This window comes from Chelonia mydas, chromosome 1 (genome assembly GCF_015237465.2).
Source record: "Chelonia mydas isolate rCheMyd1 chromosome 1, rCheMyd1.pri.v2, whole genome shotgun sequence".
Taxonomy (NCBI): Eukaryota; Metazoa; Chordata; order Testudines; family Cheloniidae; genus Chelonia; species Chelonia mydas.
Genome location: NC_057849.1, coordinates 321,198,487 through 321,214,519, shown reverse-complemented (window position 1 = coordinate 321,214,519; position 16,033 = coordinate 321,198,487). Strand labels below are relative to the sequence as shown.

The following is a 16,033-nucleotide window of genomic DNA, read 5'->3' as shown; positions in this document are numbered from 1 at the left end:
TTTCAGGCATTTGTGACGTTCTGCACTGAAAACAGACATGATGACAAGAGGATTACCTTTGCAATGCCTCTGTCATGATTGTACTCAATGATTCTTATGAGAACCATACACTGATCTGGCACTGGAATCCAGGAATGAAAATTTTCACTTACCGCAGTGCGACTGGAAAACCTGTGGCTTGACTACCTGATTGCAGATATTGCACACTACTAGATAGAAATCGTCATGAGCTGGATAATGGCCAAATAAGTGCATATCTGTGGGAAAGTTAAAAAATATATATAAGTATTAGAAGTTATGCGTTAAGAGTATATTTAAAAGAAATTAAAGATACTGTAGGATTACTAGTATTATATTTGTAAAACCAAAAACTACGTAATATTCTCTGTAAGGACAGTGTTGGTGGTATGTTATCAGAATAGATCTTTGCCAGCTCTAATTTCTATGATCCTTTATTTAAGCTGTGGACAGAACATCTTATTCTGATGATCAGAATACAAGAAGCAGCACCCCTGTCTAAATACTTATTGGAAATAAATGTAATACTGAACAAAGCACTCAAGAACACATTGTACGGAACAGTCCTGCACTGGGAAAGGACTCACAAAATGAAATATTTATAGGTCTTTCCCATCTCTAATTTCTGTTAGTATTTCAGCAAACAAGGAGCATGGGTTCTGCAGCTTGGCTCTCTGTAGACTATTAGCAGATGCTACTTTTTAAGAATTAGAGATAGGACCCAGGAGCCAAGGATCTCCAAAGTAGCATTCTCCATTGACCAACTGGGCAACTCCATGAAATCTATCAGTGTTAGGTAAATGAGACCCTTGTTTTCTGTTTTACTGATCTTTACTGAAAAATTCCCAGCTTTTACAAAAGCTACTATTTTTACCAATTTTCACCCAAATTTGTACTGCTCAAGTACGTGAAAATATTGATTATGTTAAGACAATCCAATAAATTACATTAGGTAGACACGGTTATGTTAATAATAAATTAGTCTAAGTGTAAATGCAAGGCTGTCAGATAAAGAAAGAAAATGTACTGGAAGAGATACACACATTCACATGCATGTGTACATTCTGTTAATGAGCAGTCCATGAAATAAACCACAGCATTAAATTACTTAATACTCTTACTTTTCTCTATTTGTGGCTTTTTTCTCTCTTCTCCCACCCCCAACACTAACCTTAATATTTACCCAGAGAACTGTGCATCCATTTTCACCCATTTTTTAAAATTTTTGTAACAAACACTGATAACTTTCTGAACTTTAAAAAAAACAACTGAGAATGAAAGGCCTCGTAGGTAGGTAATGGTAGATTCTTTTGGGCAAACAATGAATACATTGCTGGACTGTCAAGTGCCTCTCCGAATATCAACAATGTCAACTGTGGTCCATGCTACCCCTCAGGACAGGTCCATGACTAATTCAAAGATGTCACATGATGGTGCCTTAGCACTACTTATTGCATCTGAAAGATCTACTCGAAAGCTTGTCAATGCTGCTTCTGATGCAGGTTCCTTAAAAGGTAGCTTTCAATTCAGCACTGCTTTGCCATTTAAAAGACAAACTCCATTTACTTAAATTAAAATTAAACATTAAAAAAAACCTTCTAGTGCAGGACCACCACAAAAATTAAATGGCTCTGAAACACTCAAAATACCAGCTGAGGATGATAAACAGAAGAATGTTTAAATATCAATTCTCTAATATATTTGTGACCTGTCCGTAAGTCTTATAACTTATGTTTATTCAGACAAGTAGCTTTTTCAGTGGGTGAATTGATATATTACCAAAGTTATTTCATTGTTTCTTGATAATCGTAGTGCCAGAATGGTATGTTTTAATTAAAAATTGAGTCATGTTCTGCACTGCCCTATGGGAAAGCCCACAATTCGATGCCTAGGACGAATATCATTCTTCAGGTTGAAAGGGCTGGGAGCGAGTGTTTTCAGCCTCTCAGAGAGCAAGGGATGGGGAAGAGCAGTGTTAGTAGATTTTAAGAGACTCTGATTCATATATGGTTGGCAAGAACCAGGCCCCCCCTCAGTGATAGACAATATAAATCAAGAAGAGATACTAAAGGCCAGGATGTGGAGGAAAGCAAAAGCCCCATTCTATACTGATATTACAAAGTCACGAGATCTGGTTACAACATGGTCAAAGGTTATAGTTCAGATGAGACCTAACCGTGGCCCCTTAAAGGCTTATACTTTCCAAGGTTTTAGCCTTGTTACCAGGACATATACCACACTATAAATAAACCATATTGTGATTTAATCCCCTAACTAGTTACAGTTTTAGCGCAGATGGGACCAACATTGCATACTAACTCCTGTTCCTCTTCACAGCTATTCGTTTTACTGCTTGATAAAAGAACAATTTGGCAGGCCATTTTATTTTAATCTCACATCTAATATGGTTATATAATTTTAAGAACTCTGGAGGCCATTCCTTCTGCTTTAGCCTGAGGATGAAGTTATTGATCTTAAAAACACTTTACATTGCAGTACAGATATAGCAATGCTAAAGCCAGGGTTTTGCTACTGATTCTCCATTTGTAGATTCCCATTTGTCAGAACCTCGTAATTCCATGATAAGGATTCCCTCACCAGTCTGAAACTTGGCACAAGCTCTCAGCTCAAGAATCATCCATTGCATTACATTTATGAAATGTTTCAGCCTCTTTATAAAGTTTATAAGAGTTTGGGGGAAAAAAAGCTTTATTCTTACTCTTGCATCACCTCTCCAAGCTCATCATTAGAAACAAGCTCCCGACACACCAGGATATACTAATTCAAAGCGGCACCAGACCCTGCCAGAGCAACTGATTCAAAACTTGCAGACATATCTCCACTGCTAAAATGATCAACACCCTCCACAACACAGCTTTCAAGCTCCATATGTCCTTCACATGCCTATCATAACATGTGGTGTACTTCATCCATTGCACTAAATACCCCAATAGCAAATATGTGGGTGAAACCAGACTTTCACAACGCTCTCAAATGAACTCACACAGGAAAATTACAAAAGACAAAGACATCATCTGAGAGTGAACACTTTCCAAAAAGTGATCACTCTATATCTGACCTACCAGTTCTCATCCTCAAAGCCCGAGAGCCGGAGAGCTTCAATTCATAACTTTGCGAGACATTAAAAATCATGGACTGAATAGAGGCACTGGATTTATGGCCTATTACAGCAATCTATAACCTACTAACTACCTCCCCTCCCCCTTTCCCCCTTATATCTGGAGTGGCGTTAATGGGCCACTTCACCTTGCATGATCCCTTGAAATGTATGTTAACTACTTGTGCTAAACACACTGTTCCACCTTGTATTGAGCTGTGACACTCTGATTAAGTTTCCCAGACCTGAAGAAGAGCTCTGTGTAAGCTCAAAAGCTTGTGTGTCTCACCAACAGAAGTTGGTCCAATAAAAGATATCACCTCTTCCACCCGGTCTCTCTAATATCCTGGGACTAACACGGCTACCACCACACTACATACTATAAAAAACAGACAGACAGACACACACCACACACACACTCATCACTTCCCAAATAAAAAGGTACAGATAATATTTAAGAGTTACATTTTGTCACCATTCTAAATTCTTTAAGCTTTTTTAAGCCTCAGAATATATACCATATACTAGGCCTTCAAAACTTGCCCAGTTCTGGGACTTATGTTAGTAGAAGTCCAGCTGTGAGAAATTACTAAAAAACAGAAGGAGTTAATACTCCAAGAATCTACCAAAGGACATGACAGAATTAGAAACCAGGCCAGGTCACAGTATCAGAGAAGCAATTGCATCTTCACCACACACGATCTTGGGGTGGCAAAGTGGGGAATGAGGGGACTATTAATAGTACATAGCACCAATAGCAAGTTTTGTAGTACTGAGATGGCAAAAGTGGAGAAAAGGGTGAAATGAGTTGCACAGAAAGTGCAGGGAAAAGAGACAGAAAAGTCCTATGCCTCCTATGGCACCAAAGGGGGGAATGGTTTCAGTGTTGGTATAGTTGAGTTGGTCCCAGAATATTAGAGAGACAAGATGGGTGAGGGGATATCTTTTATTGGACCAACTTCTGTTGGTGAAAGAGAAGTTTTTGAGCTTACACAGAGCTCTTTTTCAGGTCTGGGAAAGGTACTCAAAAAGTGTTTGAGGTCCAATAGAAAATGTGACTTTACCCACCTTGTGTCTCAAACATTTTTAAACACAGATGTAGCTTGCATAGTTTGGTGGTCTAGTGTGAACAGGCATTTTCTTTTTTCAATTTAAATAACCATGTTTGCCATAAATAAACTATGTGTCAGGGACCACAGATCATAGAATCATAGAATATCAGGGTTGGAAGGGACCTCAGGAGGTCATCTAGCCCAACCCCCTGCTCAATGCAGGACCAATCCCCAATTTTTGCCCCAGATCCCTAAATGGCCCCCTCAAGGAGGGAACTTACAACCCTGGGTTTAGCAGGCCAATGCTCAAACCACTGAGCTATCCCTCCCTCCTCTGGTCCCTAGCGCTCTTAGAGGCTAGTAAGTTCCAATTTGCTATCCAGTAACCTGTTAGCAGATGCCAGAATAGAAGCTGAACTCTAACAGAGGACTGCAGGCCTGGAATCTGATTGGTAGAATGCTGGCAGTCCTTATTGATTCACAACTTCTTTATAAACCCAGCACAGGAACAGGAAGTTGTCCATGCAACTGGGATCTCCCTGCTTCAGACTGTTTCCCCTGCAATACCTGCTCCTTCTACTCGCTACTGATCTGGTAACCTGACCCTGCCTGTCTCCTAACACCTGACTCTTGGTTTTGTCCTCTGTTTGCCTTGGATTCTGACCTCCAGGTATCGGACCTGGCTTGATTCCTGACTCCTGCTCTTACCATGAGGTCAGACCACCCATGCCCTGGTTGTGACACCATGACTGCCAAAAATCAGGCTATTTCTTTGATGGATAAAAGCACTTGGCCATTGTCTTTGTCTGGAACAAGACTGCAGCCTTCCATTTCCTTCTGGCAGCTGGTTGGCCAAGCTTGTGAAAGCCTACACTCATCTCAATAGCATTTCTCTGTCTATATGTAACAATAACTTTTGAACCCTGTATCTAATCGATTTCAAATGTTCAGGGAAGGTTCTTGGCATCAGTGGCCAGAACTCTATTGACTTCTGGGAAAAACAGGGTTTAACTGGAGCCCCATGCCATCTTGTTAGTATAGACACAGCTTCAAGCACTTCTACAGTCCTCTGTAGATAAAACAGCTGGCTGATGGCCCCTCAGCATAACAATACCCCATCTCCTCTCTGCCTGTCCTCCCACTAGAGTTTATCATGTTGACACCCAGAATGATGTCTCTCTCAGATGAAAAACAGTAATAATAATGGGGAGAAGGAGAAAAGGGGGTCAGGGGAAAGTGGGGAATGGGGGCATGCACACCAAATTCCTAGTGGGGGGACGATGACTGGAGGACCCTGGTATGGGGAGGAGGAGGAGGATGGGGGCCACACAGAGTCCCTTGCATAAAAGGAAGGTATGAAAGGGGGTGCACAGAGAGCCCCTGTCATGGAGGGAAATGGAAGAGGGGGGAATGGGGACAGATACAACCCCCACCATGGGGTGGGGGAAAGATTGGGGTACCCTGGTATGGGAGGAGGCAGACATGGGGGTCACAAAGAACCCCTGGCATGGAGGAGATCGGAAGTCACAGTGAGTCTCTCAAACAGAGGAGGATGGCACACAGGGAGCTTGTGGGGGGAATGGAGGGATGCAAGGAGCCACTGGTGCGTGCAATCAGCTCAGCCCACACAAGCTATGAAGTGCACAACCCTCTAGCGTGTATGCTCTTCGCAGTCAATGATCAGGTTGGGAGCCTTTCAATGAATGCAGTGTCATCCATTTTCATACCAGAGTTCACAGCCTTCATATGGGAGGTCTTCGATTGTTGTCTGAACTTCCTTTGAGATGCCTGAAGACTAGCCAGGATGCTCTCCCCGTGGCAAAAGAAATTGCCATGGTATTGAGGCATATAGAGTGGCCTGAAAGGATGATCTGGCTACCAGCTGCCCCTCAAATTACTGATTACTGGATGCACTTCCAACTGTGACTTGACTGGTGCCTAAGAGATACTCAGTACCACCGCAGTGTTGGTAGCCAGCATCATAGTGGAGACATTCAGCACCTACAATAGCAATGACAACTATAGCTCAGCTTATACGTAGAGATCTCCCAGTACTGTGAATGATCTTGCTACTGAGACAGATGGTGCCACAAAAGCAGAGCAGGGGATTACAGTATCAGAGTGGAGAGTGCCAAAGTGATCATGTCACTGTTGACTCTGTACCAGAGGCAGTTAGACCCACCTCCCAAGATGGTGTTGAAGGCAAAGTACCATGCGCCCTCAGGGCTCCAAGAGCACCCAGTTCGGGCCATTAAGTCCACATAGACTAGGATTGGTGAGGTAGTTTAAATCTCTTTTTGCTTGGGTCAGCTGAAGGAGATCTACTCCGACACTTCCCAAAGGAGCACGGCTCTTTTCTATCACTAGCCAAAGCTTTTCTTAGGGCAGGGGCGCGGCGCCATTTCAGATTTGGGGGGGGGGGGGGGGGGGGGGCAACTTTAACCGTGATTCCTAGGGCTACTTAGGCACTTAAAAACACTATTTTTTTGGAAGATAACTTAGCAATTCGCTGACAGGAGCCCTGTATCTAATTCCTTTATATATAAAAAAAAAGAAAATTAAATAAATATTAGACCCACTCAGCTCTAACAACAACATATTCTGACATCTTATGGCAAGTCACTTAAGGGACACCGGTTAGGTTTAAAATGTTAATGTATATTCTTACTTTATTACTAACTCTGTGGAGAGAGAGACCCCATCAGGACCCCTGGGTTCTAACCCAGCTCTGGGAGGAGAGCAGGGTCTAGTGGGTTACAGTGGGGAGCAGATACATCTGGGTTCTATATAAGAACATCAGAATGGCCATACTGGGTAAGACCAATGGTCCATCTAGCCCAGTATCCTGTCTTCCAACAGTGGCCAATGCCAGGTGCCCCAGGGGGAATGAACAGAACAGGTAATCATCAAGTCGCCCTGTTGCCCACTCCCAGCTTCTGACAAACAGAGGCGAGGGACACGGAGAACATGGTGTTGGATCCCTGCCCACCTTGGCTAATAGCCATTCCTGGAAACTATCCTCCATCAACTTATCTAGTTCTTATTGGAACCCTGTTATAGTTTTGGCCTTCACAACATCCCCTAGCAAAGAGTTCCACATGTTGACTGTGAAGAAATACTTTTTTTTGTTTGTTTTAAATCTGGTGCCTATTAATTTCATTTGGTGACCCCTACTTCTTATATTATGTGAAGGAGAAAATAACACTTCCTTATTCAATTTTTCCACACCATTCATGATTTTATAGACCTCTATCATATCCACCCTTAGTCATCCAAGCTGAAAAGTCCAAGTCTTTTTAATCTCTCCTCATACAGAAGGTGTTCTATACCCCTAATCATTTCTGTTGCCCTTCTCTGTACCTTTTCCAAATCCAATATATCTTTTTGAGATGGGGTGACCAAATCTGCACGCACTACTTAATATGTTGGCATACCATGAATTTATGTAGAGGCAATATGATATTTCTCTCTTACTATCTATTCTTCTCCTAATGATTTCCAATATTCTGTTAGCTTTTTTAATTGCCACTGCACATTGAGCAAATGTTTTCAGAGAACTATCCACAATGACTCCAAGATCTCTTTATGGACGGGTTCAGCTAATTTAGACCCCATCATTTTGTATGTATAGTTGGAATTATATTTTGCCAAGTGCAACACTGAACTTCTTCTGCCATGGTGTTGCCCAGTCTCCCAGTTTTGTGAGATCCCTTTGTAACTCCTCACAATTGGCTTTGGACTTAATTATCTTGAGTAATTTTGTATCATTACCATCTCACTGCATACCCCTTTTTCTGGATCATTTATGAATATAAATGGGGCAAGGGTGAGTAGACCTCTCCTACAAAACTCGGAAAGAGGGGGGGCTAGAGCCCTCCTCTGCCCCCCCCTAAATGGCACCCCTGTCTCAAGAATCTAACTGCCCTATTCCATCTGCAACCAGCACCATCACAGATGACAGACTCGGGAGCTAGCTGTTGATCTGGAGCTCAGGGCACTTCTGGACTCAGATTGATCTGGTACAGGAAGGTCTTGCTTGCCTAGGTCCAAGGCAAGCCACAAAGAGCTATCCAAAAGTTTGAGGTCAGCCTCTCTCGCTTTCTGGTCCTTTTAGAAAAGACCTACAGATGGAACATTTATTGGGGATATGCCCCAACTTAGGAGGGGGAGAGGTAAAAGAGAAAAAAATTACACAATTCCTGTATTCCCTCTGGCCTGTGGCTTCCCTAAGATAGATCTGCTCCCTGCCTCCAACCCTAGTTTTAATAGTTCAGAGAGAGCCCATGAAATACAGCCACTCCTTCAGAGAGAAAAAATGGGGAATCATGTCTGCTAATGCTTCTGACAACACAGATAGGATCAACCAACCAAAGAATCAGAGCAATCACCTTGCTAAACTTATCTAATCAGTTGTACCTAAACCAGTCCAGCTCAAAACTTAAAAAAAAAAAAAAAAAAAAGCACAAACAAACATTTGTCACAATATATTTTCAGACATCTTAATGAGAACAAAAATCTTTGCACAAATTTTAACTCAAGAAATACAAACTTCTATAAAATTGCCTCCACTGTCAAACTCAAAAACAAGAATATTTTGATAAACAAAATGTCTTGTTACAAATACTTTGACCAAATCTAGTTCTCATATGGTAAACCTTTCACATACTAATGTATCTTTATCATCTGATAATTTACCAAAATTGCCGTAGAACGTATTTATGTAAGACCACAGCCTGTGTTTGAAAACTAAAGTATTTGAGCAATAGCATATAATATTGTCCGACATTATAATATTATGTGTCATACCCATGTGAGTGTGGCAAAAGGTAGGAGGGCAAAGGGATGGCAAAAGTTGACTGTAGAAATCCTGACTTCTATAAAGTCATACGATCAATATTTCTATTAACATACTTTATTGCATTTTTTCAGAGAATAAGCCTTACTGTACTAGGGAATTCTTGTGTTTATAATTTTTATATTAGTAACAGTTCTAAACAATAAGATAGCTGTATCCATAACATGATCCAATTTTGCCAGACTTTATTTTAGTAAAAGATGCATTAAAAAACAGAAATCACAGAAAACAAAGAAAATATGTTGCCTTTGCAGAGTGGCACGAACATTCAAAGGCTATTGCAGATCTCAGATATAATTTTGAACTTTCCATCATAATACACATAAAAGTAAGGATTACTCGTAGTAACAATCAAAGTCAGATGACTTATATGAAGTTCCTTCTCTATATGTTGAACACAATATACATAATCAGTTACATCTAAGTGTATAGAAATACTCAGGAAAGGAATGATCCCTCTATTGCAGAGCTAAGGTGATCACAGCACCAAGGACCTCACAATGCTGACTGCTAAAGAAGTTGTATTTTATTATATAGTAATCATGCTCCCCTGTTAATTGTAAACATACATTACATTTTATGTAATAATTGCTCCACTGAACATTTAGTACAATTATATTCTAAAAATTAATTTTGATCATGTTTAATAAGTCAGTTTTGAAGTGGAACTTGTTTAGATTGACAAAAATGTCACATTGATAGGTATGCTGAAAAACATCCATCAAATTAGACCCTCAGTTAGAGATCTGAAAAACTCTAGGGCTAGAAATCTGTTAGATATATTCTCTCCCACTCTAGATCAATGGCAGTGAAAGAGAAAACCCCTTTCACTACATAAGATCACTTTTACAAAAATCTATTCTGAGTGATTTGAGAGGTGGATTGAAACCTGAAACCAAAACACAATACAAAGGCAACTGCACTGTGTTATACAAGCATGTTTAACTGCTCCCTGAATAGGTAGTATCGTCTTATGTTAGAAATAAGTGTCCACTCCTTCTATCTAATATAAGTTTTATTACAAGTAACATTCTCCTTTTGTGAAAAAAGGTGAAGTTGCTTCAGTAGTTAGTTGATATTGGTTTCCTATTATTCTTGAAAATGCCAGATCCTATATGAATTTTCAGGGACTGGACAACTATAAATATTAAATGTTAATTACCTTGTTACCAAAAACACACATTTTTATGAACTGAGTAAAATTAAGATTTAAGGGGAAAAATGACTTGATTGTCTTATTTATATAAAATGAAATATCATATCAAGAACTTAATTTTCCATGGACAGAATGCCCACCACTGAAGAGGTACAGGACATCACTTGAGAAAGCCAATGGACAGGAGCAGCGCACTGAGATGACCCAAGGGAGTTCAAGAAGTTCAGAGTGTAAGAGGTCTAACTGTTTGGGACATTAAGGGCGTATCTACGCTGCCCTTAATGGACTACAGGTGTATGGATAGCAGTGCGCATCAAAGTGCTGCTCTGTAACTCTTCTGTGCAAATGCTGCAGGTTCACACTAAAAAGTTCCTACTTCTCAATAACGTACCACTGTTTGAAGAGGATTAAGTTAATGAGATCTAGAAACATTTTAGTTCATGCCCACAGCACCCACACAGGGGAAATACAGGGCAGCACTTTGGTGCGCACCACTATTCACACCTTTGTAGTCTGAACTGCAGTGTAGACGTGTCTTAAGTCCCAAAAAGAGAAGAAATTTGGATACACAACAGATACAGTAATCAAGGTAATTCAAATTGTGAAATGTTAGCTCTGGCAAGTGAAAAGACAATGGGTGTGATTTTCAAGAGTGCTTGTTTGACTTGGGAATTCAAGTCCCAGCAAAAGTCAATATGATTTGTGGTTCTAAGTCATTTAGGTGCCAAGTGTTTTTGAAAATCCCATCCTAGGTGAGCTACATTTTAATCAAATGCAAGCTGGTTTCTTTTCTGAACAAACAAGGTAAAGCAAGATTGAAGTCACTAGTGCAGAAATCAAAGAAACAAAATTAGGTGAATTAGACCAAGTTCTTCTTCAGGTAAGAGACTGGGTATTCATACAGCACCCAGTACAGCTGATCCCCAGTCCTGATTGGAACCCTTTGGATGCTAACATAATACAAACAAATCAAAGAACCAAAGACAATGCAAGTTAACACACAAGTAATTAAGAAGAAAGGAGAGGGCAAATGACTTTTCAACAAAGGCACTGAGGGCTGGTCTATATTAGAAAATCAGATCGACCCAGCTGCAGTTGTTCAGGGGTGATAAAAAACCCCACATCTCTGAGGAATGTAGATAAACCGACCTAAATCCCAGTATAGACAGCACTAGGTTGATGGAAGAATTCTTGAACCCCTCCTGTCAAGTGTAGACATAGACTTAGGCAACATCTACACTAGAAACTTCAAAGTGCTGCCACAGGAGCACTCCCACGGCAGTGCTTTGAAGTGTGAGTGTGTCACACGTGAGCGCTGGGAGAGAGCTATCCCAGCGCTCCTGGTAATCCACCTCCATGAGAGGAATAGCTCCCAGCGCTCAGAGCCTGCCCACACTTGCACTTTAAAGCGCTCAAACTTGCTGCACTCAGGGAAGTGATTTTTCACACCCCTGAGCCAGCAAGTTAGAGTGCTATAAAATGTAAGTGAAGACAAACCCTAAGAAGCCAAAAATAGAACAGTGACCAAGGAGAGTGGAAGAGAACCACCAGAAAGAAAGAGGAGGCAAGTAATCTTCACCAGGAAAGAAGAGCCTGGGTGGTGACACCTCTGACTCATAAATAACCGAGAACGGTATGTTGCCTCCCAGGTGCTAAGGCTAATTAAATCAATTTAGGGTGCTGGAGATATTAAATAATGTTGGGAATTTCCCATTAATTATAGTTTACACAGAAACCAATATCAACACTGACTGAAGGTTTAATTATTGCACTGCCTGACTGGGAATGGCTAGACATACTTGTGAAGAGTATCCAAGGTGGGAGTGGATTGATCTTCTCAGAAACCCTACCACCGGGGTAGTCAATAGGCAGACCACGGGCCAAATCCAGACTCCCAGCTGCTTTAGAATGGACTCCAAAATCTTTTTATTTACTTACAATTAGCATTATTGTTTTTTTTAAATTTTCTCTGGAGTCTGGACCTTGACTATAACCTTGACCAAGAAATTTGGACCTTGACAAAAAAATTGACTTCCTGTGCCCTACCAGTTCCAAGTGCTAGAAAAGCAAGGAAAAATTGGTACTGGACTCAGTGGTGTAAAGAGACATATTTTGGATTCACAGCACTAGAATGCCTTCTGTGATGAGAACCTGTTTAAATCTGAATTGGTTCGGATCAAACTGAACAACCAATCATTTAAGTAACTTTTCTGTATGAAATGTTCTAGTTTTTTAAAATGAAAAAATATCTGAAAAGGAGTTTTTCTCCAGAACTCTGAAGGCCTACTGGATTACAAATGGTGCATGTACATTTCAAAATCTGAACTATTTTGCTCGACCGCACCAGAACTTCCAGTACCACACATACCTTAAGAGGTCCGCAAGAGATTCTCAAAGATGCACATCTTTAGGATGCATCCTGAACACCTAAAAAGACAATGGGAACCCCTCCCCTCAACTCCTTCACATCTTAAAAGATTTAGAGGCTGAAGAAATAACTAAATCCACATTTTCCCTCACTGCATTTTAAGGAATTTTAGTACTCACTTATTTTATCCTAGGAGTTTACCAATAACATAACTTGTGCAGGTGTCCAAAAGTGCATATGGAGGCCTCACTTCATCATTTGAACTCCTTACAGGATGTAAGAGAGCCTTCCCACCAACCTTTTTGCATTTTAAATGGTCTGAAGCCCAGACCATTCCTCCAGCCCAAGATGTCCCTGCCTTTTTGCAGCAATACATTAGACTAGATTTTTCACTAGGCAGCTAAAGTTAGCTCCATAACTCTTGTGCAGTGAAGGCTTCCTCAACTCAACACTAAATTTACCATCTTACTGTATGTATACTCAGTTAATGATTTGCAAAGGCATTTAAATTGATCAAATCAAACCCAGATTCTTCTGGAACACCAAAAGGTGCTCCTCCTGACCGCTATTTCCTTGCCAACTACAATTTTCTAAATTTCATTTGTAGGGCTGATTTAAAAAAATAATAATTTATTTTTACCTATGGACTGAATCCAAGCCTAAAAAATTCAGCATAAAGTCTTGAACAGTTTAGTAAGGTGCAGGTGACTTAATTGGAAACTGTTGTGTAACCTTCACTTTAAGGGAGTTTAATTTTAAGTCTTAAGGAGCTGTTGCGCCTATTATAATGTGTTGCATACCAGACTCTTAGATTGTGGGTGGGACCTGAAACTCGTCTCTGTTAACAACTTTAAAAATAAAATGCCGGCGTCTTTCTTTCAGAATTCCTTTACGCTTACTCTAGTTCCAACTACAGTCTTTTCCATGCTCCCAGCAAGGCTACCAGGAATCAGGAGGGTTCCCCCTGCCGTAATTCCTTCCATTGTACCAACACTGACCAAAGCTAACATATCTTCTCTGCTTTCGATATTCCTTATTCTAATGTCCAGCTGTGTTGAGTTGCAAAAGACGACGAGATGGAGGCAGCAGCCACCTTAGGGTTGTGATGGCACAGAGGTGACGGAAGCAGAGGCTCAAAGGAATGGGAGGATGAGCTGAGAAAGATGGGAGAATACAAGGGGAGTAATGGGATGCAGGAACTTAATGGATGAGATTGCTCCAGGTTCCATCTCAGTACATCCTGAAGGCTCATGGCTCCCACTGTCTGCCACCAACTCTCCTGTCCAGGCTGACCCAGGTTCTCCATCTGCCTTTAACCCACCCTCTTCCTCCGCACTGTCCCAAGCTTGCATGTTTAATTGAAATCTCTCAAAAATGGGAATCTGTGGGTCCCCACACGGCCTGAAGCGGAGCAGCTGCGCAGGGGCTAGGAGCTGCCTGCAGCAGCTGGGGGCTGCGAGGTACCCCTGCTGCCTGCAGCTCCAGGGGCCTCCCCGCTGCCCATGGGGGTTGGGAGCTATGGTGTGCCCCCGCCTTCCATGTCAGCCAGGAGCTGCAGAGTTCCCCCGCTGCCCACAGCTCCAGGGGCCCATGGTGGCCGGGAGCTCAGGGATTCCCCCGCAGCCACAGCAGATGGGAGCTGTGAGGTGCCCCTGCCGCCAGTGCGGGCTGGGCACTGTGGGATACCCCTGCTGCCCGCAACTCCAGGGGCCCACAGCAGCCATGAGCTGCAGGGGTTCCCCTGCCGGCCGCGGCAGCTTGGAGCTCTGGGGGCCACCAGAGGAAGTGGGGGTACCCCACAGCTTCCTGCCCCTGGGGGTGGCAGAGGACCCTGCAGCTCCCAACCACCACAGGCTGAAGTCATGGAGGTCGCTGGAAGTCACGAATTCTGTGACTTCCATGACCTCCATGACTGAATCATAGCCTTAGCAATGAGCACTACAACAGTGGTGGTGGAGGGAGGGAGGGAGGGAGGCAGGATTCCATTGGAGGAGAAAGTTTCTTGGCACAGAGCCTGGGCTCATGCCTCCTCTGGAGCACAGTCCACCATTGGCAGAATATTGGGTCTAGGATGGATTCCTTCAGAGACCACACATGGTTGGTTACCACATTTCTTCTCAAGGCGTTCACCATGTCGTTGCTAACCCCTGGAAAATGTAGCACCAGTTGTGTCACTCAAAGCTGATGACCCCAAAGTCCCAGAACTTGATGGATTCCTGGCAAAGAAGGGATGATCGAGCACCTCCTTGCTTGTTTATCTGGTGCATCGCTGACGTGTTGTCTGTCAGGATTTGCACTGTGAAGTTCTGCAGAATGGGCAGGAATGCTATGCAGACTAGTCCAATGGCCCTGAGCTCCAGGACATTCACGTCTAGTGTCAAGTTGTCCTGAGACCATGTGTTTTACATCCAAAGGTGGTTCAGGGGAGCCACCAATAATCATCATTGTTGAGAAAGAGACAGATAAGGTCATCCCTTTCTGCTGACTGAAGAGACTGGAACCTGTCCTCTCACAGACTCAGATATTAAGATCAGAAGGGACCATTATGATCATCTAGTCTGACCTCCTGCACAATGCAGGCCACCGAATCTCATCCGCCCACTCCTGCAATAAACCTCTCACCTATGTCTGAGCTATTGAAGTCCTCAAATCATGGTTTAAAGACTTCACGGTGCAGAGACTCTTCCAGCAAGTGACCTGTGCCCCATGTGCAGAAGGAAGGCGAAAAACGCCCAGGGCCTCTTCCAATCTGCCCTGGAGGAAAATTCCTTCCCGACCCCAAATATGGCGATCAACTGAACCCTGAGCACGTGGGCAAGATTCACCAGCCAGATACACAGGAAAGAATTCTCTGTAGTAACTCAGATCCCACCCCATCTAACATTCCATCACAGGCCATTGGGCCTATTTACCATGAATAGTTAAAGATCAATTAATTGCCAAAATCACGTTATCCCATCATACCATCTCCTCCATAAACTTATAGAGTTTAATCTTGAAGCCAGAAAGGTCTTTTGCCCCCACTGCTTCCCTTGGAAGGCTGTTCCAGAACTTCACTCCTCTGATGGTTAGAAACCTTCGTCTAATTTCAAGTCTAAACTTCCTGACGGCCAGTTTATATCCATTTGTTCTCATGTCCACATTGGTACTGAGCTTAAATAATTCCTCCCCCTCTCTGGTATTTATCCCTCTGATATATTTATAGAGAGCAATCATAGCTCCTCTCAGCCTTCTTTTGGTTAGGCTAAACAAGCCAAGCTCCTTGAGTCTCCTTTCATAAGACAGGTTTTCCATTCCTCGGATCATCCTAGTAGCCCTTCTCTGTACCTGTACCTAACCTCTGGCAGGTTAGGATCAAAGCTACTAAGAACTCTATCATCTGAGACAGTGTGAAAGAGGATTTCTTGTAGCTCACAAGGAGTCCTAGTTGATAGTACAGAGAAAAGATGCCATTCAAGGCTGTCTT

At 42.3% G+C, this 16,033-nt stretch overlaps 1 protein-coding gene across 7 annotated transcripts in view; it reads right to left on the bottom strand.

Annotated features, from left to right (window-relative positions):
* The window catches only part of ATXN7L1 (ataxin 7 like 1), a 197,761-nt gene that overhangs the window by 133,694 nt on the left and 48,034 nt on the right, over positions 1-16,033 (bottom strand). For 6 of the 7 annotated variants that reach the window (XM_037889154.2, XM_043551717.1, XM_037889155.2 and 3 more), the window contains exon 3: positions 153-257. The exons of the other annotated variant lie outside the window; for it this stretch is intronic. In XM_037889154.2, coding sequence (XP_037745082.1) covers positions 153-257 — 105 coding nt within the window. The remainder of the gene's footprint in view (positions 1-152; positions 258-16,033) is intronic. 7 annotated transcript variants of the gene reach the window in all.